General features: G+C 55.9%; 2 protein-coding genes across 5 annotated transcripts; one reads left to right on the top strand and one right to left on the bottom strand.

Annotated features, from left to right (window-relative positions):
- The first annotated feature begins 1,147 nt into the window (after positions 1-1,147).
- On the top strand, positions 1,148-7,257 carry PLPPR3 (phospholipid phosphatase related 3). Of its 2 annotated transcripts, XM_059697427.1 has the most exons (8): positions 1,148-1,391; positions 1,704-1,823; positions 4,428-4,613; positions 4,697-4,838; positions 4,937-5,132; positions 5,227-5,284; positions 5,464-5,637; positions 5,869-7,257. In XM_059697427.1, the coding sequence occupies exons 2-8, from the start codon at positions 1,749-1,751 to the stop codon at positions 7,219-7,221; spliced, it is 2,184 nt and encodes a 727-aa protein (XP_059553410.1). In that variant the 5' UTR covers positions 1,148-1,391; positions 1,704-1,748; the 3' UTR covers positions 7,222-7,257. The 2 variants fall into 2 exon arrangements, with proteins under 2 accessions (XP_059553410.1, XP_059553409.1); XM_059697426.1 differs by lacking the exon at positions 1,148-1,391 and having other exon boundaries at positions 1,410-1,823.
- Positions 7,258-7,760: 503 nt separating this feature from the next.
- PTBP1 (polypyrimidine tract binding protein 1) lies at positions 7,761-21,209 on the bottom strand. 3 transcript variants are annotated; one of them, XM_059697428.1, is made up of 15 exons: positions 21,100-21,209; positions 18,239-18,269; positions 14,456-14,531; positions 13,995-14,167; positions 13,745-13,891; positions 13,479-13,649; positions 13,293-13,403; positions 13,034-13,208; positions 12,690-12,767; positions 11,847-11,995; positions 10,656-10,689; positions 10,142-10,234; positions 9,843-10,059; positions 9,439-9,516; positions 7,761-9,342 (listed from the first exon to the last, which is right to left on the bottom strand). In XM_059697428.1, exons 1-15 carry the CDS (start codon positions 21,105-21,107, stop codon positions 9,210-9,212), a joined length of 1,674 nt encoding a protein of 557 aa, XP_059553411.1. In that variant the 5' UTR covers positions 21,108-21,209; the 3' UTR covers positions 7,761-9,209. The 3 variants fall into 3 exon arrangements, with proteins under 3 accessions (XP_059553411.1, XP_059553412.1, XP_059553413.1); XM_059697429.1 differs by lacking the exon at positions 12,690-12,767; XM_059697430.1 differs by lacking the exons at positions 14,456-14,531; positions 21,100-21,209 and having other exon boundaries at positions 18,239-18,257.
- Between the last annotated feature and the right edge of the window lie 5,051 nt (positions 21,210-26,260).

Below are 26,260 nucleotides of genomic sequence, written 5' to 3' on the forward strand. Positions count from 1 at the left end.
CAACACTTAAGGACGGAGTTGACTGTGCCTGGTGACCTTCATCAGTGATTTTTAAGTTCCCTGGGCCTCAGTTTCCCCATTCATAAATAAGGGCTCAGGACTCAGTCAGTCCCCACTCTACAGAGCTGTGAATGGTAAGGAGAAAGTGACTACAAACAGTAAGAGCTGCCTAATTGTGCATCAAAAAATTCACTGGGAGCCTTAGCCAGTTTGGCTCAGTGGATAGAGTGTGGGCCTGCAGACGGAAGGGTCCTGGGTTCCATCCCCTGTTAAGGGTAGTACCTGGGTTGCAGGCTCCTCCCCAGCCTGGGCCTCGGTCAGGATCGTGCAAGAGGTAACAATCGATGTGTTTCTCTCACATCGAGGTTTCCCTCTGTCTTTCCCTCTCTCTTCCACTTTCTCTAAAAATCATTGGGTGAGGATTAGTATATTATATATATATAAATGAAAACATATTAAAAATTCACCGTGAGCCCTAACTGGTTTGGCTCAGTGGATAGAGCGTGGGCCTGCGGACTCAAGGGTCCCAGGTTGGATTCTGGTCAAGGGCATGTACCTGGGTTGCAGGCTCGATCCCCAGGGTGAGGTGTGCAGGAGGCAGCTGATCAATGTTTCTTTCTCATCGATGTTTCTAACTCTCTATCTCTCTCCCTTCCTCTCTGTAAAAAAATCAATAAAATATATTTTAACAAATAAAAATAAAAATTCACCGTGAGGGCGGTGCGCCTGGCTAGGAGCCAGGACTTGGGGGGGGGGGGGGGGGGGCTGGACCCCGGCAGGCGCGGGGGCGAGGCTGGGTTGGGGGGAGGGCAAGCCCCCGCCCAGCTTCTTTGTCTCCCGATGGTTGCGCGCCCAGGTTTCTTGCCATGGAAACGCGTGCGGGCGAGCGGTGGGCACCAGGGAGGGGTGCAGAGATGCTGGGCTGGGGCGGCAGAGACAGGGAGAGACCCAAGAGGCGAAGCGATAACCAGAGACCCAGGAACTCAGACCCTCGCCCCCGCGCCCAGGAACGAGGGGGCTCCCGGGGCCTATCCTGGGCGGGAGGAGACCGCAGCCCCCAGCCCCCGCTCTCCCCGACCGGACGCAGGGACCCCTGAGACCCAGAGGCGGAGGCGGCGGGCGCCCGGGAGGCGGGGGCCGCACACCAGCGCGCGCCGCGCCCCCGACGCGCCGAGACAAAGAGCCCCCGCCCCTCGCGCCGCAGCCGGGCCTCTGGGCGCGGGGTCTCCGGGCCGGGCGGGGTCCCCTCCGTCTCCCCCTTCCCCTCCGCCTGCCCCTCCCCTTCCCATCGCCCCTCGGCCCCCCTCCCGCGGGGGAGGGGCTGTGCTTTGTGCTCGGCGCTTAGCGGGGCCGCCGCGCCGCCAGCTCCGCCCTCCGAGCGCCCGCGCCAGGTGAGGGGCCTGCGGCTGAGGCTCCGGACCCCCGTTCTCCCGGAGGCCCCCGCCCGACGCGGAGGGCGCCCCGGACTAAGACCCCCTCTGAGCCAGGCCGGCCCCGCCCTCCTCGCCCGACCCCATCCGGGGTGTGGGGGTGCCGGCAGCCGATGGTTTGACAGGGCCACGGTGTGCGGGGGAGGCCCCGGGAACACCCCTCGCCCCTGGCCTCAGTTTCCCTGGGCGGTGCCTTCGCATCCTCGCCCGCCCTTCCCCCCGCCATCGCGGTTCCAGGCCCCCGGACTCAGCCTGCGCCTCCCTTCCAGGCAGCTTTTTTTGTTCCCTCCAACCACAGCCTGTGGCAGCCGCGACACCATGATCTCGACCAAGGAGAAGCATAAAAGCCCGAAGGACAGCATGACGCTTCTGCCCTGCTTCTACTTCGTGGAGGTAAGGGGGGAGGGGGCCGCGCCGGCGGGGGCAGGGCAGAGGCCTCAGTCCCACCGGGACCCCCATGCTGAGGTCCAGGGGCGGCCCAGCTCGGCTCACCCTCGAGTTGGGGCTCAGCTAGAGTGCCTGGGGGGTGGGGCTGTGCCTGGGGGTGAGGATCAGAGGAGTCGGGCTCTGTAGGATGAGTAGAAGTTCGAGGGGCAAAAGGCTGTTCTGTGCTTCCCAAACAGTGGGCAAATGCTGGGGAAAGGGGGAGGTGGGACCTTCAGTCGAGGGTTCAGGCCAGTAGCTCACCTGGAGGGGCTGGAACAAGGTGTCGGGAGTCATAAGGATGGTGCAGGGGATGAGGGTGCAGTGATTTCCTCCAGCCCTTGAGCTCTGAAGCCTGAGGATCTGAGCTCAAATCCCTCTTGTGCTGATGGGGGGCGGGGGGAGGGGGGGGGGCCTGCTACCCTTCCCCTAACCTCTGTTAGAACAGTCCAGGCACATAATGAAGGCTTCATGAGTGTTTAAAAAGTAAAAGATAGTAAGAGCAGCCACTGGCATATGCTGATGATGGCACAGGGGGACCTTCGTCCATCCTTTGAGGTTCAGTACTGACTTTAGTCTCCCTGTAGCCGAAACCTCCCCCTCTTGACATGCCAACAGGCACTCAATAAATGCTCCTTGGGGGGGGGGGGGGAGACCTCCTACAAACCCAACTTGGGCATTTTCCCTCTGAGAGCCCCTACCCTGGTCCCAGCCCTGCCCATGGGCCTGGGGTTGTCTGTCCTGCCGGTACCTTCTCCAGGGCTAGAGGGATGGTTGAGGCCCCTCTTAAGGCGTCATCCAAAGCAGGAGTTAAGATGGGAGCCTCTCGTGGGTGCATCTGTGCCTCAGTTTCCACGTCTGTAAAATAGAGGGGGGCTTCCTGAGGCAGCCAGGCCCCCTTAGACTCTTTCATACTCTCCGGCCCCCGCAGTACCACTCCTCTCTGTCCCCTGTGGGTGTTTGAGTTTGAGACCCTTGGACCAGGGCGAGAGGCATAGAACACTAAGAGGGTTTGCTTCCTCAAAAAGGTTCTGCCTGCCCAGCCGGCATGGCTGAGTGGCTGAGTGTCCACCTATGAACTAGGGCAGTGATGGCGAACCTTTTGAGCTCGGCGTGTCAGCGTTTTGAAAAACCCTAACTTAACTCTGGTGCCGTGTCACATATAGAAATTTTTTGATATTTGCAACCATAATAAAACAAAGATCTATATTTTTGATATTTATTTTATATATTTAAATGCCATTTAACAAAGAAAACCAAAAAAATAAGTTCGCGTGTCACCTGTGACACGCGTGTCATAGGTTCGCCATCACTGAACTAGGAGGTCATGGTTTGATTCTTGGTCAGGGCATATTGCCTGGGTTGCAGTCTCAATCCCCGTAGTGAGGCACGCAGGAGGGAGCCAATCAATGATCTCTCTCGTCATTGATGTTGCTCTCTCTCCCTCTCCCTTCCTGTCTGAAATCAATAAAAATATATTTAAAAAAAAAAAGATTCTGGTCCTGACCGGTTTGGCTCAGTGGATGGAGCGTCAGCCTGCGGACTGAAGGGTCCTGGGTTCGATTCCGGTGAAGGGCATGCACCTTGGTTGCAGGCACATCCCCAGTAGGGGGTGTGCAGGAGGCAGCTGATCGATGTTTCTCGCTCATCGATGTTTCTAACTCTCTATCCCTCTCCCTTCCTCTCTGTAAAAAATCAATAAAAATATATTAAAAAAAAAAAAAGATTCTGTTAGAATCTGTGCCAGTGGCTGTTTGTGGCCCATGTAAATGAGTGAGTGATCTTCCTCAGTGATCGTCCTGCAGGCACCACACCGGCGATGTGATCAAGACTAGCTCAGCTTTCCCAAACGCGTTACTTTCTGTACCTCACGGTGGCATGAGCATGCAGTGTGCCCAGCTGGTGCAGGGCACAAGACAGGATGTGTGGAGGACAGTTGCATGAATTAGTGACTCAATGGATTCATTTGTTCATTCATTCAGCACCTGCCATGTTCTCGGGGCTGAGTGGCAGGTTGGCACATAGGGTCTGGGGCCCAGAGGACATAAAGCAGTGCAAGGGATAGAGAGATGGGTAGCCAGCGAGGGCTCCTCTGAGGAGGGCTGGGGCACCAGAGGGATATCTAAGGGCATCCATCCATCCTTGAGAGAAAAAGCTGAGAGGCAGGACTGTTTGCTGTTTCTGAGTTTTTCAAGATGGCAAGGATGGCGGAGGGAAGAAATGGATGAATGAAGTGGGTGGGTGATGGGTGGAAGGAAGGAAGAAAGCATGGGTGGATGAAAGGATGGATGATGGGTGGGTGGGTGAGTAGGTGGATGGGTGGAAGGAAGGAAGCATGGATGAATGATGGGTGGGTAAATCCATGGATTGATGAATGAATTCATGAGTGCAAGAATGGCTAGGATGAATGGATGGACTGTGGCTGCTGCACAGGTGGATGGGTGGGTCACTGCATGATGGGTGAACTGCAGCAGGGATAAAGGGATTGGTTGGTGGGTGAATCCATGGATGGGACTGAATTCATGGACGGATGAGTCAGTGAATGGGTGTGACTGAATAGCCTTCTCCCTGCAGCTGCCCATTGTGGCATCCTCCATCGTGTCCCTGTACTTCCTGGAGCTGACTGACCTCTTCAAGCCAGCCAAGGTGGGTTTCCAGTGCTACGACCGCACGCTCTCCATGCCCTACGTGGAGACCAACGAGGAGCTCATTCCACTGCTCATGCTGCTCAGCTTGGCTTTCGCTGCCCCTGCAGCCTCGGTGAGTCCCAGAGTCCAGGGGTCTCGGCCAGCCTGTGGGCACCCCCGGCCAGGATCCAGCTGAGCCACCCCCCCTGTCGGCAGATCATGGTGGGCGAGGGCATGCTGTACTGTCTGCAGTCTCGGCTCTGGGGCCGCGGAGGTGGCCCAGGTGGGGCCGAGGGCAGCATCAATGCTGGCGGCTGCAACTTCAACTCCTTCCTGCGGCGCACTGTGCGCTTTGTGGGTAAGTCCCTGGACAGCACCCCAACCCTCCCCCCATCTATAGCCCGGGGTGGGTGGGCCCTGGCCCCCTGGCACCGGCCCTGACCCTTTCACCTGCAGGAGTCCATGTGTTCGGCCTGTGTGCCACCGCCCTGGTGACAGACGTCATCCAGCTCGCCACGGGCTACCATGCGCCGTTCTTCCTGACGGTCTGCAAGCCCAATTACACACTGCTGGGCACCTCATGCGAGGCCAACCCCTACATCACGCAGGATATCTGCTCTGGCCAGGACACCCATGCCATCCTGTCTGCAAGGTGAGCAGGCCCAGCTCCTGTGCCATTCAGTAGGGAGAAACTGAGGCACAGGGGATTTCAGATACAGCAGGGCTCACATGGATGACTCTTACAGGAAGACCTTCCCATCCCAGCATGCCACGCTGTCGGCCTTTGCTGCGGTCTATGTGTCCGTGAGTCCCCAGGCCCAGGATCTACTCATCCTACCGCCCCACCCCCACCCCGCCCCTGCTAGGATCTGCTCACACCGACCCAACCCCGCCTTCACCCCACCTACCTCTGCCCCAGCTTCCCTGGACCCGCCCCCACCTCCACTCCTGCCCCACCGCCCTGATTGCTGCCCCGCCCCCAGATGTACTTCAACTCTGTCATCTCCGACACGACCAAGCTGCTCAAGCCCAGCCTGGTGTTCGCTTTCGCCATCGCAGCGGGTGTCTGCGGTCTCACCCAGATCACACAGTATCGAAGCCACCCCGTGGACGTGTATGCGGGCTTCCTCATCGGTGCTGGCATCGCCGCCTACCTGGTGAGAGTCTGACCAGGGAGGCTGGCAGCCATTGGGCAGGTCTGAGGGGGGAGGTCTGAAGGAACAGGCTAGCCCCCAAGGAGGAGGTCAGAGGAGGGGAGGAACAGGTGCCAAGGCCTAGCCCTGTTCTGGGGAGACTGGTAAGACCTTTGCCTCCCTCCAAAACCCCCAAGTCTTTGCCCTGTGGGGACCCTGATGTGGCCTCACAGCCATCCTGAATCTCACCCCCAGGCCTGCCATGCAGTTGGCAACTTCCAGGCCCCACCCACAGAGAAGCCCACAGCCCCAACCCCTGCCAAAGACGCACTACGGGTGCTGACCCAGCGGGGCCACGACTCGGTGTACCAGCAGAACAAGTCTGTGAGCACTGATGAGTTGGGCCCTCCAGGGCGGCTGGAGAGTGTGCCTGGGCCCGTGGCCCGAGAGAAGACCTCACTGGGCAGCCTGAAGCGGGCCAGCGTGGACGTGGACCTGCTGGCCCCACGGAGCCCCATGGGCAAGGAGAACATGGTGACTTTCAGCCACACGCTGCCCCGCGTCAGCACGCCCTCACTTGATGACCCTGCCCGCCGCCACATGACCATCCACGTGCCACTTGACGCCTCGCGCTCTAAACAGCTCATTAGCGAGTGGAAACAGAAGTCGCTGGAAGGCCGTGGCCTGGGGCTGCCTGATGAGGCCAGCCTGGGGCATATGCTGGTGCCCGCAGAGCCCATGGCAGAGGAGGAAGAGGAGGAGGAGGAGGAGGAGGAGGAGGGAGAGGAAGAGGGCCCAGCTCCACCCTCACTCTACCCCACAGTCCAGGCGAGGCCAGGCCTCGGGCCTCGGGTCACTCTCCCACCGAGGGCTGGGCCACAGCCCCTGGTACACATCCCCGAGGAGGGGGCGCAGGCAGCAGCAGGCCTGTCACCTAAGGGCAGCGTGGCTGTGCGGGCCAAGTGGCTCATGATGGCTGAGAAGAGCGGGGCCCCTGTGGCCACAGCCTCGACCCAGCCCCGCATGGCCAACCCGCCCCGACTGCTGCAGGTGATTGCTATGTCCAAGGCACCTGGTGGACCGGGCCCCAAGGCGGCCGAGCCCGCCTTGTCCTCCAGCTCCAGCTCCGACTCCTCACAGTACAGGTCGCCATCAGACCGTGACTCAGCAAGCATAGTCACCATTGACGCACACGCGCCTCACCACCCCGTGGTCCACCTGTCTGCTGGTAATGGGCCCTGGGAGTGGAAGGCTGCTGGCGGTGGGACCAAGGGGCCAGAGGGCGAGGGCACTTATGAGCTAGGGGACCTGGCTCATGGCTTTCGGGGTGGGCCCAAGCCACTGGGTGTGTCTCCTGGCTCATCTGTCAGTGATGTGGACCAGGAGGAGCCAAGGTTTGGTGGTGTGGCCACAGTCAACCTGGCCACAGGGGAGGGGCTGCCCCCACTGGGCACGGCCGACAGTACTCTCGGGCCAGCCAGCCGGGAATCAACGCTGAGGCGCAAAGCGGTTGGCCTGGCACTGGGTGAGCGAGACTCCACCTCTTGTGAGTCAGAGGCTGAAAGCTACTACCATAAGATGCAGGCAGCCCGCAGGTTCAAGGACTGAGTGCCCAGGGGCCCGGCAGGCTGGGGTGAGGGTGGGGGTGGGGTGCAACAGCATGGGGGTACTGGGGAAAGAGGGGAGTGAAGGCATTTTGCAACCAGACAATAAAAGGTTGAATTGGAGTCCTGGCTGCAGTCATCCTGGTCTGAGGTTCCCCCATGTAGGCAGCCCTGGCCATGCACACAGGCTGTAGGCTCTCAAGGGCCATGTGACCAGGGCCCGGAGCACAAAGGACAGGGCGCTAGGAGCAAGGCACTGAGTTCTGTCCAGTGCCCAGAGACTGCAGCAAGGTTCTAACGAACATGGAAAAGGTTTTAGTGTGGTTTGCAGCACTTGGTGAGTTGCCCCTTTTCAGATTCATGCTTACTTGCCAGGGAAGGTCACCCGCACTGGGACAGGACAGGTGGGACTCCCAAGCAGGGCTCACTGGCCCATAAAACATCCCCCTGAAATCCTAACGTCACTAGGGGGGGAAACAAATGTCTGAATTCACAAAGAAAACAGCAGTGAAGACAAGCAAGCCCAATAAAGAGGGAAATGAGTGCAGGATACAGAAGAGTTTATTCAAAGTCCAGTACAGACTAGCCAAACTGCCTTCTACAATGTGAACAGAAAGCCTGCGGAAAAGGCAAGAGTTGTTATAAAATTGCTTTAATTCAGTTTTCTCAACATTACAAGCCGTAAGGCAGGCAGTGGAATGTGCCACGCTCCACGTTACAATACTGAGCCTGTAATTGCTGGTATCAAAATATACATCTGTGTCACCATAAAAAACTGCATTTGCTGCCCCTCATGTCTTACAACAGGTATAAAAAATTATAAATATTTAATCCCTCGTCCCCACCCCAACATGAACACTTGGGGTCCAGGCCCCAGGAAGAGGGGCCAGCCAGCACAAGGTCTGTGCACAGGGAAGCCCCTTGGACCCATGAGTGTAGGACTATACAAGATAAAGGAGACAGTTAAGACTCGAGGGCTATTGTCCCACCTTAATGGGTCCCAGCATTAGAGGCAGACAAAAAAACAAAAAACTTTGGTCCATGATTTGCAGGAAAAAAGAAACCCTGAAAGTTTAAGAGAGCCCTTGTCCTCCCAGACAGAGGACAGGCTATGTGTAAGGCATCTGAAGGTCTCAGGCCTGGGGCTTTCTAGGAAGAACCCAGGCTCCGCAGTGGCCCACCACTGCGTCTGCCCTGGAAACTAGATCCTGCCCTGCAACTTAATTACAAGGAATAAAATAAAAAGTACAGTATACAAGGTCATATAAGGAAGAAATTTAGATTACACTCATACCATTTTTATCATCTTGCTATATAAAAGGTTACTTAAAACTATTTCTTTTGCATATAAATGAAGATTAGAATATTTGGTCAACTGGAAATATTGCTAGGCACAGATGTCTGCAACTGCATAAAAGCACAATACAAAGACTTATGATAAAACAAAGCTCCAAGCTGAAGAAGTGCCAGGGATGCACCCTAGAGGGTCTTGGCCCAGGAGGGGCACCTCAAGCCAGGGGCAGGGAGAGGGGAGAATCAAGACACTTGATTAAATGGAGGATTAGGATGTCCACAGACCCTGCAGCTGGCAGCCTCCTGCCATGCCAGGCACATGATCCCCGTGGGGAAGCAGTCCCCTGTCCCCAAACCCCTATGCATTTGCTACTGCAAAAAAAGGCCCTGCCAGAGCAGTGGGTTTTAAGGCACAAAAAAGCTGAGTGGAGGCTTGGGAACACCCACCCTGCAGAAGGGGTAGGCATATCGTCCACGGGTCACCAAGAGCCTGAGGCTGGCTGGCACCCTATCTCCCAAAGGTGAGCAAGGTGAATTAGATTTAATTTTTTTAAAAACAGGTAAACTGATTTTCTCTTTAAAAAAATAAAATCTCTGGTCTTTTTAAGGTCACTTCAGCTGCTTTTTAAAGTGGCTATTTTCTGGAATGATGGAAGTTGTTGCCGGGACTACCCGGCAGGCTGGTCCTTGGTGGGGAGTCTAGATAGTGGACTTGGAGAAGGACACCCGCAGGTGGTGGTTCTCTCCCAGGTCGTGGTTGTGCAGGTCGATGAGCGCCTGGATGGCCTCCTCCACTGAACCCATCTGAATCAGCGCCATCTTGCGATCCTTCCTGCAGGACAAGGGGTATAGAGACAGCATGAGGTGGAGGGGGGGAAGGACAAAGAGGGGGGAGGGAGGGCAGGTGGGGAGAGGGTTTCATGCTCACTGGAAGAACTTGAACCCTTTGACAATTCCGCCGTTGCTGGAGAAGAGTATCTTGAGGTCGTCCTCAGATACGGAGGGCCTGTAGGGAGAGGGAAGACCTGAGCAGACCATCTGGCTACTTGCTTGAGGACAGTAATTCTGAGGTGAGGGAGGGGCCTGGGGGCTGTTCACTGTTTTAGGCGCCCACAGATAGATATTGCAGAACAACCATATCTTAAAGGTCTATCAAGAGTCACAAAAAATGACACCAAACAGGTTTGCAAAAAATGCCACCCCCTCCTTCCTTGTTTGTTCTGGGAGTGTTTCAGGAAGGACAGAGGCAGCTTACAGCAGGACCACCTGCCCAAAGCCTGGTGGTTCAGGGAGGCCCTCCTCCCCCATTGCTCCCCACCATGTGCCACCTACGGGATGTTGGAAAGGTGCAGGGTGGCCGAGGGTGGGAAGATGTTCTGGAAGTTCTTAGAGCCAGGCTTCTTGAAGCGGTGCAGGGGTGAGTTCCCGTAGTCTTTGGTGAGGCCCTGGTCCTCCTGGCCCTCCCGGGGCAGCTGTACGTTTTGGTGCTTGGAGAGGGTGATGCGCACAGGCTTTCCATGCAGCTTATGTCCGTTAAGGTGGCTCATGGCTGGAAAGGTAGGACCCATATGACCTAAAGGCCCCAGGCACAGGTCTGGTTCCTCACCCCATCTTCAGCCATCCCCACTTACCCAGCTGGGCCTGGCTCCCATCTGCCATCTGTACCAAGGCATTCTCCTTCTTATTGAACAAAATCTTCACCCGTTGCACATCGCCATACACGCCTTCAAAAGTGTGGGGACAGAGCTCTGAGCCTAGGATCTGATGCCGCCTCCCACACCAGCCCCCATGACCCGCACACCCTCACAGGACTGGCTCTTCCTGAAGGTTTGCTATTCTGCCTCTGGGAACCTGCGTCTAGTCACAGGGACGTTACCAGGAGGACTCCCTTCAGCAAAGACGTCATAAAATCCAGGAAAGGTCAATTGCCAAAGAGCCATCACTTTACATGCTACCAACACGCTTAACTCTGCGAGAGCATGCAGGGCAATAAACCATGCGTGTCTAAAAAAATCCAAATAAATACACAAACCGAAGGCAAACCAAATAACGAGGCAGAACTGCAAACTCATAGTACATCTTAGGGCATAAAAATAACCTCAATTAAATGAAAACAAGATAATAAAAGTGTGAATGATAACATACCGAAAAGAATAAAGAGGCTTTGGGGTGTGACTCTCTTTAGAGGACAGCAGAGCAAGGCAGCGGAGGGACAGGGAAAGGGAGAGGTCAGGGGGCGAGTTGCCATCGTCCACCACGAGGAGGCAGCCCCGCAGGCGTGCAGGTTGATGGATGATGAAGTTGTCAGGATGTTAATATTCAAGGGCAGGTTGGTTTCCGGAGAGCAGGGTTTGAGGGGGAATTTTGTTTTTATTTATTTATGGTTTTGTTTTGTTTCAAGCAACAACAGGAAGCAGAAGTACCGTGCAGTCAGTTGGCAAAGAAATTCCGGATCAGAAAAAAAATTGGGAAAGGGGAAGGGGAGAAAAGAAAAAAAGTAGCAAAAAACACAGGTCAGTAAATACATAAGAAAATCGGCAGTGTTCCATCAGTCAGATCTACACACATTCCTAGTCACAGGCCCACCTCGTGGAGCAGGCAGGAAAGCCCGTCCGCACAGTGAGCAGGAGACGCTGCTGCCCCTCGGCCTTGCCCTGCTCCTGCCAAGCCCCTTGCTGGGCTCAGCTCCCCCGGAACTGTCTCCTGCTGACTGCGGCGGCAGAGTATAAACGCTCACACAAGCACGAGGGGTGGAGTCTGTTAGTGAGGCTTCTAGAGCATCTAATAACTCAGTCAGACAAGGCACCGGCCGCCCCAGGCCAAGAGATGATAGGAGTGGTCAGACAGATGAGAAAACAGTCTGAAACGCTAATTGAACATTAATCCCATCTCTCTAGAGTTAAATATTTTGAGCCTTGATCTCACCCATGCTCTCTGAGCCAAACTTGGCCTTGAGACAAGTGTAGGTTGGCTATAGTAGGACTATGACTCAGAGTTGTGGGGGCAGCGCAGACCATGGCCCTCCTGAGCAGAGGTGCCCAGAGGCCTCCTCAAACAGAGATGTTTTTAGCTCGAAATTTTGATTGCTTTCATGAAAGTATCAAAAAATATTTTAACTCTAAACACTATAAAATTGGAAATGTAAACTAGGATGTTCAGGGACAGAGCTTCCAGCACAGTGGGAAGGGAGGGGAGGATGCGAGCACAGAGTGGAACTGCATAAGGACTGGCCTGTGGATTACAGGAGCGTGGCCTGCTGATAGTTTGCACTAAGACCTAGATGCACAACTCCCCTGCCTGAGCCTCCAGGAAAAACAGCCTGAAAGAGCCACCTACCTCAGGGTTGAGGTTGCTGACCAGCAGAACAGAATTTCCAGCCCCTCCTAGGCCTGGGATGGCGATCCGGCCAGCTGCCGCTGCCGCCGCCGCCGCTGATGGGATGGCCAGAGGGGCCAGGGCCCCATGCACATTGGGAACTGAGAGGCCTGCAGGAAGAGGCAGGAAGGAGATGAGCAGTACAGCCTGCTTCCACCAAAAGGGGAGCGAAGTCCTGCCCATCCTCATGCAAAAGGAGACACACAGGAGGTGTCTGCACTCGGCCTATCCTGGCCATATGGCCCGCTGGCTCCTTCATCCTCCTCACAGCAGATTGTACTGGGTTTGGACCAGGCTACATGCGCCCATACAGCACAAAAGCTCCAGCTCCATGAATGCAGAATCGAGCCTCGGCCTCGTGTGCATGCAGGTACCCATCACCATGCAGATGGCACACTGGGCAGGACACAGCAGGCTCATGACTGTCACATGGTAGTCGTTACATTGTGGGGCGCCCAGCCCCCAGGAGGGACGCTCAGGTGTGCCCACCCAGCTCATGCTGATCTTACCAGGACACTTAATTCACCTACTAGGGACACAGCCCTCCAACCACTGTGTGTACACGTCCTTGCCCGGGAGGTGCTTGAAGGAATCAGACCAGAGACTGTGGGGTTAGAGTATTCTCTGCGTGGCCCTGTCCTACGACTACCCTGTCCAGGCTCCTCAGGGAACCCAGAAGCCCGCGCCCAGGAAGATGGGCTCCCCCCGTGACTGCGCCCGTCAGCTCGCATGTCGGCAGAGCTACTGAAAGGTGTGTGGGCATGCACAGTCAGTTATGGGGACCAAGACCAAGTGTTTGAGTACCTGCAGCTTGAGGAATGGCAAAGGTGGGAGGGAAACCAGCTCCTGCATATGGAGAGGCTGACATTATACCAGGTGCACCTAGAAACAAATGAGACACTAATCATTGCACCCACAACCTCCGCCACCAGAGCCGAGTGAGCCAAGCCGGCGCACCCCACACCCAGCAGGCAGGTCCAATGTCCACCCAAGCTGGGTGCTATGGCCATGGAAGGAGTGATGGGCGCCAACCTCCCTGGGCGCAGGGCGGGCATCCTGGGACTCCTGGGGCCTGGTCACTTAAGACTGAGCTGCGCGTCCTTGACTATGGCACACGGCAGTAGCAGGCACCTTCCCAGGAATCTTACCAAAGGCTGCAGCCATGGTCTGGTCCAGTGAGGGTTGGCTGTCACCAGAGGGCAGGTCAGGACGGGTATAGTCTCGGCTCTTGTCATTGTTGTACTTGACGTTGAGGCTGGTGAGCTTAGAAAAGTCGATGCGGAGTGTACAGCAAGCGTTGTAGATGTTCTGCCCATCCAGCGACTGCGGGGGAGGAGGGGAAAGCTGTGAGTGGCTGGGGCCCTGGGGCTGAAGAAGGCAGGCAGGCGTCTCTGGGTATCCACTCACCAGCTTAGCATGCTGGGCGCTCACGGGTTCGGCATACTGCAGCAGAGCCTGGAACTGGTTGTTCTTGGTGAAAGTGATAATCTTCAGAACTGTGCCAAACTTGGAGAAGATCTGTCAGAAAACAAGAACAGTCAACCTCTGCCCAGGGTCTGGGTGGAAAATGGGGGCACATGGACTCCACCTCACCTGGTGAAGCACGTCCAAGGTGACTGGGTAGAAGAGGTTTTCCACGATGATCCTGAGCACTGGACTCTGGCCAGCCATCGCCATCCCGGCATCCACGGCAGCAGCTGAGGCAGCCAGTGACAGATTCCCCGACTGAACTGAGTTCACTGCCTGCAAGGCCGCCTGGGCCCGCTGTTGGGGGGACAGCGTGAGTCCCTCTGCCCCCAGGCTCACACCAAGAGCCCTGTCCCACCCCAGACCTGGGAGGGGATGAGGGGGTGACGCACTGCCTGGTTGGGTGAGCTGTCGGTCTTAAGTTCCTTATGGTTGGAGAACTGGATGTAGATGGGCTGGCCACGAAGCACAGGTGTCACCGAGGTGTAGTAGTTCACCATAGTGTTGGCTGCCTCCTCTGTGTTCATCTCAATGAAGGCCTGGTGGGGGTGGGGGCGTAAGCCAGACCCAAACCCCTGGAAGAAGCCTGGCACCACACTCCTAAAGCAGGCCTAGGGCCCTTCCTGGGATGTGCTCACATACCTGGTTTTTCCCTTTCAGCATCAAGAGGTTGGTGACCTTCCCAAAAGGCAGTCCCAGGGAAATGACCTCCCCCTCGGTGACATCGCTGGGAAGCTTCCGGATATGGATCACTCTGGAGGGCACACCTGTACTTCTGTTGTCACCTTTGAACTTTTTGCTGTCATTTCCGTTTGCTGAGAAGAAAGGTGGTACGTCTAACACAGAGCACCTCCTAGGCTCTCACACAGCAGTATCCCCCCCCACCTCCTCAGCATCAGCTTCCTCCCTGACAGGATCCAAGCAGAGTCATCTCCACAGCTGGTGCACCCCTCACACACATAGCTCCCAGAAGTGCCCATGTATGAACCAGGGCTAAGGTCACAGCCCAAATCATTTCACCCCAGTGTTCTCGAAGCAGAACCTACTTGGGCACAGAGAGGGCGCCCCCACGGCAGGGACGAAGGGCTATGGTCAGCAGTTACCTGCAGAGGCTGAGTTGCTGCTCATGATAAAGGGTCCGTTAGTGACACAGGCAGAGAAGAGCTCGTCCGATCCCCGCTGGAAGAGAGGGGGTGCTGAAGTGGGGCTGGAGGTGGGCTGGCACAGCTGCAGACACCATCCTCCCAGAATACCGTGCTGCTCAGATGTGAAGACACTGCCCTGCACTGTGCCTGTCCCACCTCAAGATGGCCTCACAGTCCCAGATGTGGCTGCCTTTTTTGGGGGGGTGGGGGGGGCTGACAAGGGATTAAAATGTCACTCCCATCTCCAGGTTCTGGGGAACCCTTACAGGGTCTGTGGACAGGCCTCAGGTCAGGTGCCTTAAGGGCAGGCCTAGCTGGCCACCTTGAGACTGTTAGACTGTCTTTATTATTACAAAGCTGCTTGCCAACTTGAGAACAAAGCCCCCTTGTCACACAGCAGCTATTCCCTTGGTCTCCGGAGCTCGGCCTATTTTCCAGCTGTGTGAGGACACCTGAGCCACAGCCTCATCACTCACTGACTAGAAACACTACCTCTCTGTGAGCCAGCAACACTATCTAGTGACAGAAAACAGGGTCTGAGGGCAGCTCTAGAACTGCTCATCTGTAGGCAGGCTCCTATGACTTCTGACCTGCCTGTTTTCTTTCCAGAAACAACCTATTTACTCCTGAGTCTCGATCTAATTAAATCAACTCCCTGATCACGTTAGTCTGACTCTGGGCTTAGAAAGCAGGCAGACAGGCATCCCTCCTGTGGACCGAGGCCCAAGGACAGGACTACTTTTACTCAGGAGGTGAGCTGTATGAGGCTGCAGTGCAGTCATGCAAGTGGAGACTCAGGATGCAGCCCCCACCCAGGACAGACTCTGCTAGGAACAAGAGCATGAGCACCAGGAACTTGCAGGCTTTAGGACGTGTTAAGTGTTGGGGCAGAGCTGTGACAGGACTCCATCAACATGAACTAGGACCAAGGTTGGAAATCAAGGGAGGGTGTCTCCCCCACCCCCACTTCAGTGCCCCCTCAGGCCTGTAGCAGGAACAGGAAAGACCAGCTCAACTGGGCCTTGGCTCTCAGGGTTACGAGCCGAGCCTCGCCCCTTCTCCCTCAAACTGCCTTTTTCTCAAGGACACCTTATCTTTGCCCTTCCTCCAAACTGCCAACTTAGTTGTTACTCAAACAAGCGCAACCATCACCCAGGGCTGCCATCTACCACAGGCAGAGCTGAGGTGCTCTAAAAGCCCTCAGAATCCCCTCCCACAGGCAGGTGTCAGGACCTACTGAAGGGAGACGAGGTTTACAAACTGCTCTTCAAGAAGAGGATCACCATTGGTCCCCGCTATGTGGGCATATCCCCACATCCCAGACCCCTGGCTAGGCAAGCACCCAGAAGCCTCCCCACAGCCCAAGGCTGAGGGCTGCTCAAACCCAGTGGTGCTTAGAGCCAAGGAACAGAAAGTTAAAACTGCTGGTCTCTGAGGACTGGGGTCTAATATAAAATGGAACATTCTGGGCGTGTCATGACTGAGCTCTTCCTGAGTGGACACCCAGGCCTCAGTGGGGACAAAGCCACCAGGCAGAGTACACCTCAGCCCCAGAACCCCTGGTGACACCAAGGGCAGGTGAGTCTCACCTGTGCAAGCCTCAAGAAGGTTCCTGCCTCTGGACTGGGAGTTCTGGCCCATATCCCTGCCCCCTTTAGGTTCACAAAGGTGACTCCCCCAAAGCTGGACAAGAGCCAGGACTATGTGGCTCCCACATGCTGACTGCACAACCTTAAAAAGGGCATCTGAACTGCTGTCTCTGACCAGTGCCAGGTGGGCCATCATTTGAGTGGCAACACTCCTGACTCTCATGCTCCCACATTTGTGGGCAAATTGTGACCACTTGTCTGTCCACATTCCCCTGGGCCCCCCTTCCCCAGGACACAGGTCAGGTCTCCTAAACGGCGACTCCCCCATCCCCAGAGCACAGAGACACTGAGACCACGACCAGGGCATTTGGGGAGACCCTATGGTACCTTACCCAAAGTCAATTAAGCATCTACTGGAAAAGCCCCCAAGCTATGTGCTTCCTGCTGGGAACAAGGCACACCTGCTCCCAACAGTATGTTAAGGGGAACCTTTGCTTTTTAATCAGTAGCTAAGCACTGTTAATCTCTGGACACTTCTAACTTATGGCACAGCTTGTTCTAAAGCTGGGGTGATGGTCAGTGGTGCCCAGAACCCAATCGTGCTGCCCTCCTGAGGGCAAGTAGCCCCCCACTACCCACCCACTAGAACCTCGAGTTTGTCCTGCACAGGTCTGATTCTGAAAGCAGCGGTCGCCTGGGACTGGCCAGGAAGGACCACTCTAAGGACAACCCCAGACAGAGCTGCTCCAGCTGGAAACAGGCAAAACCAGGAGGATTACAGGAAGCCAGACATTTTCTGTGATGGTTACAAATGCTTCAGATGAAAGTCCCTCTCCCCTCCTCCTACCACTGAACAAACAGGTTTTATCTGCAGGAAGATCAGGATAGGCAGCCTGTGAAGATAAGACTCTACCTGGGAAAACCCAAACCCACCCCAGCAGCATGGCTCACTGACCAACCCACCTGCAGTGGACTCCCCAGCCCCCAATTGCTGCCAGCACGCGGTACCAAATCTGTAGAAGTATTCAGTTGGCACCAGGCATCCCTGGATGCCACTTACTGCAGTGTACATAGGCTTGGTCCTCACCTGAGGGGAGAACTGAGAACCATCGTGGCCCCACTTCCTGTGGAGACAGCCACTGCCAGCTGTCCTTTCTACAGCTTAAATGTTCCAAGTACCAAGGATGGCATATAAAGGGGACACACCTTCATTTTCTTTCATCTCAAAAGAAGCAATCAGATGTGCAGACCAAAAAGTACTCAAATCACAATGGCATCAAAAGTAGCACCTCTGGCCCTAGCCGGTTTGGCTTAGTGGATAGTGTTGGCCTGCGGACTGAAGGGTCCCAGGTTTGATTCCAGTCAAGGGCACACACCCAGGCTGTGGGCTTAAACCCCAGTGGGGGGTATGCAGGAGGCAGCTGATCAATGATTCTCGTCACTCATGTTTATCTCTCTCCCCCATCCTCTTTAAAATCAAGAAAAATATATTTAAAAGTAAAAAGAAGAGTAGCACCTCTGTACCCTCCTATCCCACCAGCCACCTCATAAACTACTTGGGGTACAACCAAGTTTCAACTTTTTCTGCATCAAACCAACGGTACTTAGAACACTTGGCAAATACCCTCAGTCCCAATCACAGGACTCGCCTGGGCAGGGAGGAGGGTCCCAAATTAGGGCCAAAGGTGCATTTACCACCGAGGCCACTGAACTCACACTGTTGGAAGCAGTGCCTGGAATTAGCTGGATGCAGGCAGGGCAAAGGAAAGGTGTCTGAGAGCCCAACCTGCAAACTGCCTGCCCTATACATGCTGTAGACCAGGGGTCCTCAAACTTTTTAAACAGGGGGCCATTCACTGTCCCTCAGACCGTTGGAGGGCCGGACTATAGTTAAAAAAACAACAACTATGAACAAATTCCTACGCACACTGCACGTATCTTATTTTGAAGTAAAAAAACAAAACGGGAACAAATACAATATTTGCATTTGCATGTGGCCCGTGGGCCGTAGTTTGAAGACCCCTGCTGTAGACCATGGCAGCGCTGCCGTCAGAAGAAGCCCCAGTGCTCAGCAGGAGGGAAGGGGCCCACAAGGGCAGCACCAGATCAGAGGCCATGCCAGCAGCAGGGTAGCAGAGTCAGCAATGCCTACCTTTGTACCAACTGCTATGTCTGGGACAATGCTGTAGAGAGAGAGAGAGAAAAAGAATGTTAGCAGGTGTACTACAGCAGCTACTGCCGGGACTTTCCGGATAGGCCGGCCAGCGAAGGGCTTCTCTGGCTGCACAGTCCCCCCACCCAATGAGGTCCTCAGATAACTAGTAAGCTTAGGGCAGGGAAGTGAGCTGCCGGTTGCCTTTAATCTCAACTTGAAAAAGGAGCCATCATTGTGCTCTAGCTCCCCTCCCTCCCAGCAGGCCCCCAGACAAAAACACCCCCTCCAAAAGCCCCAGGAGGGACACTTGATGCTTGTTGTTAAAAGCTGAAGTGCTGTTGTTTGCTTTCTAAAAATTGGAAATGCTTGGAGAATGTTTCAAGCAAGGAAGACTAGTGACAAGGTAGCTCACAAGGCCTTGAGGTCACAGCTCCAGGGGGATGAGAAAGGCACTCAACAAGGGAACTGTTCAAAGAATGGCATCCTCCAGAGGAAGGAGGCAGCAAAGATGAAATAATCAGATAAAATTAACACCAGTTACTCATCAACCTGGCTCCCTGTGACTGGACTTTCTCCCTGCTCCAGGCCCAGCTAGGGAAGGTGAGAAGAAACCATGGCTGCTGAGGTTCCCGCAGTCCTCAACTGCACACCAGCTCTCAGTACAAACATAAAACTCTCCTAGGCTTCTAAATGTAAACTCACAAGTTCCTTAATGACTCAAGGAGAAGAACTTAGTCAACAACACCCCCCCCCCCCACACACACACACCAGGTCACCTGGCTTAGTGGCCTGTGACCAGAGCCTCCCATAATGTCACACCAAGATGTCCCCCTCACCAGCCAGGGAAAGGCTGGTCTCAGAATGGGCAGAAGATCCAACACCCACTACCCCCAGAACAGCACGACCCCAAGCGCTACACCCTAGTCCTGCCATCAGCTGCACATCTCACTGGCTACTGCCTCTACTGTAGGGTTTCACCTCTTCAGTATAAAAAACATTATGGGCTAGTGTCAACAGGGTTTTTAAAACCTTATAGAGTCAAGGAAAAACTCAGAAAAACGGAAAGAATTAAAAACATGCAGCTTCCCGTCTGCTAACCCAGGGCAACACATGGCTCCCTGGGAGGGCCCCTCAGGCAGTTTTACATGAAATGGCCCTTCCAAACCTTCCAAAAAGAACCTGGCTGCCTGGATAACACACCATTCAAAAGAGGCTGCAGATGGGACTGGGCCACCAAGCCACATCTGGGGGACAAAACACTCCAACTGTCCTTGAGGGAAGAAAAACAGAACTGGACCAGACAGTCCCCACTTTCCATCAAGATTTCCCTGCAGGGTCCCTTAAATTCCCACTTATGTGCACCCACAGCCCAGGCCAACTGGATTGGGAATTCCCTGGGAGGTCCACCCAAAACGGAAGGTGGACCCCAGATCACATTCCTCATGCCCCAGCAGTTTTTCTAAAAGGCTGAATTTAATTAAGCCTGAAACGTATCATTTAAAACCAGAGGCACAGAGATAGTGACCGTCCAGGCATTTTAACTACACTCTCACCCCCCCAGGTCAGTCTAGGGAAGGAGGGCTTTCAAAGCTCCAGATCTAAAGATAAGAACTACCTTTGGAATCTTCTGGCTCACTTTTTTAAAAATCAGAACCTAACCCTCCCAAGAGGAAATGAAAACAATTAGACTAACACGAAAGAAGAAAAGGCCCTGTTTAAAGTTAGTTTCATTTTTAACAAGTTCTATCATTTCCTCCAGACCAGGACATCCGGGCGGGGGGGTGGGGGGGGGGGAAGCCCCTAAACTGGCAGACTCATGTCTCGGGCTCACAGAATACAGCTTTGTGCGTCAGCCCTAAATCTCCACCGTAAAGTGCATAGCCTCTGCAACCTCAGATCTGTTCAAGGATATGATAACCCACAATGTAAAACCTAGATCGCCCCACCGCCCTCCCCATTTCTCTCGTCCCTGGCGCGCACACAAGCCCTGGAGCGGCCCCTTGCCTCTCCCAAGGCGGCTGAATGGCCGGCCAGCCGGCTACACTGCCCGAAAGCTCGGGGTCCGGTCGTGCCGGCCCACGTGGGTCGTTCCGCGGGCTCTAGGGCCTGGAACTCCACGGCCGGGGTGGGCCAACTCGTGCTTTAAGAACTCCCGTACAAGGAGCCCCGGGATGGCGGGAACAAAGGGAACGCGAGGGCCCCTCCCCGACACCCCCGGCCCTGGAGCTGAACCGGGAGCGCGGCCGTTCTTTGTGGGAAGCACGGGGAGGGGCAGGGCGGGGGCGGAGGAGGGCCCGCGCCCTTCCGGGCATAAGGGCGGCGTCTTCCCGGCGCGCCCGGGACCGCCGCGGGCGGGGGAGGCCGAGTGCAAAGTCGGTGCGGCGGGAAAGGCTGCGCACGCGCACCGGGGCCTGAGAAGAGTTCGAATAACTGCGCACGCGCGCGTGGGGGGCCGGACGGGGAGCGGGAAGAACAGGACGGGGACCGGGAAGGGCCGGACGGATAGCAGGAAAGGGCACGTGGAAAGCGCAAAGGGAAACGCGGGGGGTGGGGGGGGGAGGAGACCAGCGGAAAGGGTCGCGCGGCCGCCGCGTGTGTTCGAGACTAGCCGCGAAGAGACCGGAAACGAGCACGACGGTGGGAAGGTCTGGGCCGGCCGACCACCGGCTAGGGAGATGTGGGGACACCTCTCGCTCCTGGCAGCTTCCCTCCGCGCCCGCGGCCGGGAGTAGGGGAAGGATCCCGGAGGCGCGGGGGCCCCGGCTGGCGAGCCGTTGCTCCGAGGAGGCCGAGGCGGCCGCAAGAGGAAGGCTGGAGCGCGAGAAGGGGAGCGGGAAGCGCGGATAGACATGACTCACCCGTCCATTGCACACAGAAGAGACCCGCAAGGGACGGAGTGGAGGCGCCGGAATAGCAGGAACCGACCCAACGGCTCCGAGTTATAGACTCACAAAATGGCGGAGACGCCTGAACACGTCCCTTGCGCGCTCTGCCCATTGGCTCCCGCTGCTCAGAGAGGCGGGGAGAGCGCTGCGGGCCCCCACCAGCGACTCCCAGTGGCTAGGAGGCCGCTTGAGGGGTGGAGCTAAGAGGAATGGCAGGCGACCGTTGGAGAACGTGGCCGTCCGTCAGGGCTCAAGGCGGAAACGGCCCATGGACTCGGGGGAGGGGAGAAAAGGTGGGAGCACGTGACAAAGCCGGAACCAATGAGCCAGCAGCCCTCCTGCCTAGGGCTTTGCGGGAGAAGCCATCTTGAGAGTGGGTACGTGGCGAGTCCGGCGGCGGAAAGCGTGCTCGCCCTAGGTTGCCACCATCTTGCAAACGGGCAGGTGTTGTCCCCCTCACGCGTGAGAGCAAAGGGAGGCGCGTGGCCATCTTGGAGTCGGGCAGGACACTTATTAGGCTCCATCTTGCTTGTGGGCACGTGGCAGAAAAGTCTGATTCAAATTGAGACGTTACTCCTAGGTTAGTAGGCGGGGAGGCCGAGGCCGCTTAACGCATCCCAGACGCCCTGCCTCAGTCCTCACTGCTGGCCACCGAGCCTTCAGGCGCAATGTGGTCAGGGACCGCCCCGACCGGCCTGTTGGTTTCGGAGCAGCGAGGGCCGAGGGCAGTCCTGCACACGGGGCTTCTGAGCCGAGGTGGCAGAAAGCAGAATCCTGCCATCATGGGAAATTCAGAACCGGGTGCGCTCCGTCCCAGCAGCAGGAAAAACACCCTAAACGTATTCCCAGGAGTGCTGATTCCGAGTTTCACAGGGTTGTCTGTGACGGGTTGCCCCTTCGGAGAGAAGAGGGGAAACCGAGGCCAGCGAGGTGGGCAGCGGGAGTTCCACCTGAGATCAGGGGCCAGAGCCGGGAGGCTGCTGAGGGTCGGCTCCCCGGCGCTGCAGGTGGCACCGGCGTCGGAGCCGACGGGCATCGTGGGCTTGGCGAGGTTCTCGGTGCGAAGCAGAAGCAGCGGAAGCTGTTGTGATCATAGTTTGCTTGACGTCCCCGCCGAAAGGGGGATGTTTAAATGGCACCAGCCCAGAGAGGGAGCAGCAGTGGCATTTCTCTCTTCGCTGCCTCGCGGGTTGGTTTCGTTTCGCCGGCAAGCGCCCGTAGTCCTGGCAACAGCGCTCGCCGGGCCTGGCGGACCTGGACGCAGCCCAGGAGCCAGCGGCTGGCCGGGTCACAGGAAGCCGCCTGCCCTGCGGGTTTGGGCCCCCCTCCCGCCTCAGGAGATCTGAAGGCCCCGAATCACTCATCAGGAGCGATGCTCCAGTGGATTCGTGGATTTGCTCCCTCCCAGACTCCCGTCCAAGCTCGGGTTTGGGCACCACCGGGGCCAGTTGCTCATCCTTTGGTGACCAGTGCCAGGGCTGCCTCCCCACCGCCAACCCTTCATGGCAGGGTCTGGGGGAGAGAAGAGGGGCAGCTGGCCTTGGAGGGGGCGGGGGCGGTCTGAGCCATCAGACTGTGTTAGAACCCACTTCTGAGCTTGGCCCTCCCACGACTCCTGTCTTGCTCAGAGTTCAAGCCCCAGGCAGCCTGGCAGCCGGGAGGTCCACACCATTGGCCACCTTTCTGGTTTCTGACCTCACTAGCCGGCCTCCTTGGTGCAGCAGTTCCCTCTGGAAGATTCTTCCCTAAACCTACACAACTCCCTCCTTTATTCTCCCACTCTCTGAAGGCCAGAAGTCTGAAATGAAGGTGTCCACAGGTCCACGCTCCCTCTAGAGCAGCGGTTCTCAACCTGTGGGTTGCGACCCCTTTGACGACCCTTTCACAGGGGTCGCCTAAGACCATCGGAAAACACATACATAATTACATATTGTTTTTGTGATGAATCACTATGCTTTGATTATGTTCAATTTGTAACAATGAAAATACATCCTGCATATCAGATATTTACATTACGATTCATAACAGTAGCAAAATTACAGTTATGAAGTAGCAACGAAAATAATTTTATGGTTGACATGAGGGACTGTATTGCAGGGCCGCGGTGTCAGGAGGGTTGAGAACCGCTGCGCTAGAGGCTCCAGGGGAGGAGCCCTAATGCCTCTCTCAGGCTGGGGGCTCCAGGCTCTTGACTTGTAGGCACATCACTCTGGTCTCTGACCGGGATCACGTGGCCGTTTTTCTCCCTTATTCTCTCTGTGTCTCTAAAATAGACATTTCTCATTGGATTTAGGGCCTATCGGGATAATCCAGGAAGATCTCACCTCAAGACTGTGGACTGACCTGACAAGCTCAGGGAAGACCTGCATGACGGTCTTGCAAACTCAGAGACCTAAAGTAACCACAAAGCATGGTCTGAAATTAAACTTTAACTAAAAGCAGTTATGGCCCTAGCCAGCTTGGCTCAGTGGATAGAGCATTGGCCTTCGTACTGAAGGGTCTCGGGTTCAATTCCGACCCACATGCCTGGGTTTCCTGCTTGGTTCCCAGTGGGGGGCGTGCAGGAAGCAGTCAATCTGCAAGCCTCTGAGCCTGCAGTTTCAAACATTGTAACAGATACCGTGGGACTTCAGCCAGCAGATTCGCAACATTGTATGCAAAGGCCAGAAACCTACTTTCAGCGGAGGCCTAAGAGCTGGAGCCAAGCCTCAAGCTAAAGCTGGCCCAGAATAAAAGAAAAAAAGGAGCGGTTGGGAGTTCAGTCACCCCCAGCCTAAAAACAGCCCTCAGCCCCTCACCCAGACTGGCCAGGCACCCCATTGGGGACCCCTACCCTGAATGGTGTGTGACCAGCTGCAAACAGCCATCATCCCCTCACCCAGGCTGGCCAGGCACCCCAGTGGGGACCCCCACCCTGATCCAGGACACCCTTCAGGGCAAACCAGCCGGCCCCACCCATGCACCAGGCCTCTACCCTATATAGTAAAAGGGTAATATGCCTCCCGGCACCGGGATCAGCGTGACAGGGGGCAGCGCCCAAACCCCCTGATCGCCCTGCGGCTGTGTGTGACAGGGGACGGGGCCACAACCTCCCTATCCATCCTGCTCTGTTCGTGACAGGGGAAGGCAGGGGAAGGCGCCCCAACCCCCTGAGCAGCCCTGCTCTGTGCCTGATAGGGGGGAGCTCCCCAATCCCCGCCCCCCACGGGCCCTGCTCTGTGTGTGACGGGTAGAGCCATAACCTCCCCATCGGCCCTGCCCTGAGTGTGAGAGTGGCGGTGCCCCAACCCCCTGATGGGCCCAGCTCTGTGTGTGACAGGGTACAGAGCCCCAATCCCCCTGATGGGCCCTGCTCTGTGAGTGACAGGGGGCAGTGCCCCAACCCCCTGATTGGCCCTGCTCTGTGCATGACAGGGGGTGGCGCCGCATCCTCCCCATCGACCCTGCCTTGAGTGTGACGGGACGGTGCCCCAACCCCCCAATAGGCCCTACCCTGATCATGACTGAGGGTGGCATCACAACCTCCCAATCTCCCTGCTCTGTGCATGATGGGGCGGTGCCCCAACTCCCCAATCGGCCCTGCTCTGAGCCCGACCAGGGGCTGCACCTAGGGATTGGGCCTGCCCTCTGCCACCCGGGAGCAGGCCTAAGCCAGCAGGTCGTTATCTCCCGAGGGGTCCCAGACTGCGAGAGGGCACAGGCCGGGCTGAGGGAACCCCCCCCCCCCCCCGAGTGCACAAATTTTTGTGCACTGGGCCTCTAGTAAATAAATAAAAGCAGTTAGGGTGGATAGTCCCGTCCTAGGCCGCTGTCTTCACTGACAAGGTCAACCTTTACCTTAACTGAGCCTATCTGTCTCTTTGCATCTATAATAACATGTCCTTGAAATGTCTTGGTAACTTGTAACTTCCCTTTTTCTGGACCCCTTGGGGCACAACCTAATGTGCCTGGGTGCCAGGACAGATATCACACATCCCTTCATTGTTATGTTAATTATTCCTGCACCCACCTAAGTATGTGTCTATCATTTTACTTTTTATCCAATCCGAGAGGTTTCCCTGCTTTGCTTTCTCCCGCCTCTCTAATCTATCACCAATGAATTTCATGTAACCCACATACGTCCCTCCTTTGATTGCAATGTATAAAAACAGGAAAACCCACCTTTCTCACTATCCCAATCCGTTGAGATATTGCTTCCTGGCAATTGTCAACAGTTTGGCTCAAATAAACTCACAAAAATTCTTTACAGGTTTGAATGTTTTTTATGTTAACAAGACCCTTAAGAGTACCTGCAAAGACCCCCTTTCCCAAATAAGGTCATGCTCACAGGTTCAGGGATTAGATGTGAATATAATCTAGTAGTGACCCCCAGCCCAACTGGTCAGTCCACAGCACCATCTGAAACTCGGACCAGCAACAAAAGGCTGCTGGTGGGGCCTTCATGATTGCAAAGGCTTAGGGCAGGGCGCTGACAATTAGATCTGTGCCCCTGGTTTATCTAGGGGAGCCAGCCTCCTCTTTGTCTTCCCTTTCCCTTCTCAGTGCTTCCATCCTAATCTTGCCAGCCAGCTGCTTCCCTCATGAATATTTCAGGGTGAGCACGGCCACATGCTCACCTTGCAATTGTTTGATAATTTTGAAAATGATCCTCTGTGGCAGGGGCAAGGCTGGTGAGTGGGAGCCAGATGGGGGTGGAGGGCAGGTATCCCAGGGCCTCGGTTCCCTTCTCGAATCAGATGGGAGTGGAGGATGGTGCCTCAGTTTATCTCTTTGTCAAAACAAAGGGGCATGGCCAGGCCTGTCCCTCTTCACCTCCCTTTGGTTTACCTTCCTGTTGCAAATGAAAATAGCTTAATAGTTCTGGATTTAGTCCCATGTTTGTTTATCCATTGCCTAGATTACAAAGCCATGGGGTGTGGGGGACCTGGGTTTGGGCTTGGGCAAGTCTGCTCACATCTTCCCTCCCCCTAGAAGACCTCCCAGACTTTCTGACCCTTTTTCCACATTTCTGTTGAACTGAACTAGGGCATAGGGGGATTAAAGAGACTACTCCCAGCTCCTCCAAGCTGGAGCTCCTCCCCCGGCCCCAGCTGGGTGGCCTGGACCCTCTCCTGGACCTTCTGGAACTCTCTCA

The sequence above is a fragment of the Myotis daubentonii genome, chromosome 5, assembly GCF_963259705.1.
Source record: "Myotis daubentonii chromosome 5, mMyoDau2.1, whole genome shotgun sequence".
NCBI lineage: Eukaryota > Metazoa > Chordata > Mammalia > Chiroptera > Vespertilionidae > Myotis > Myotis daubentonii.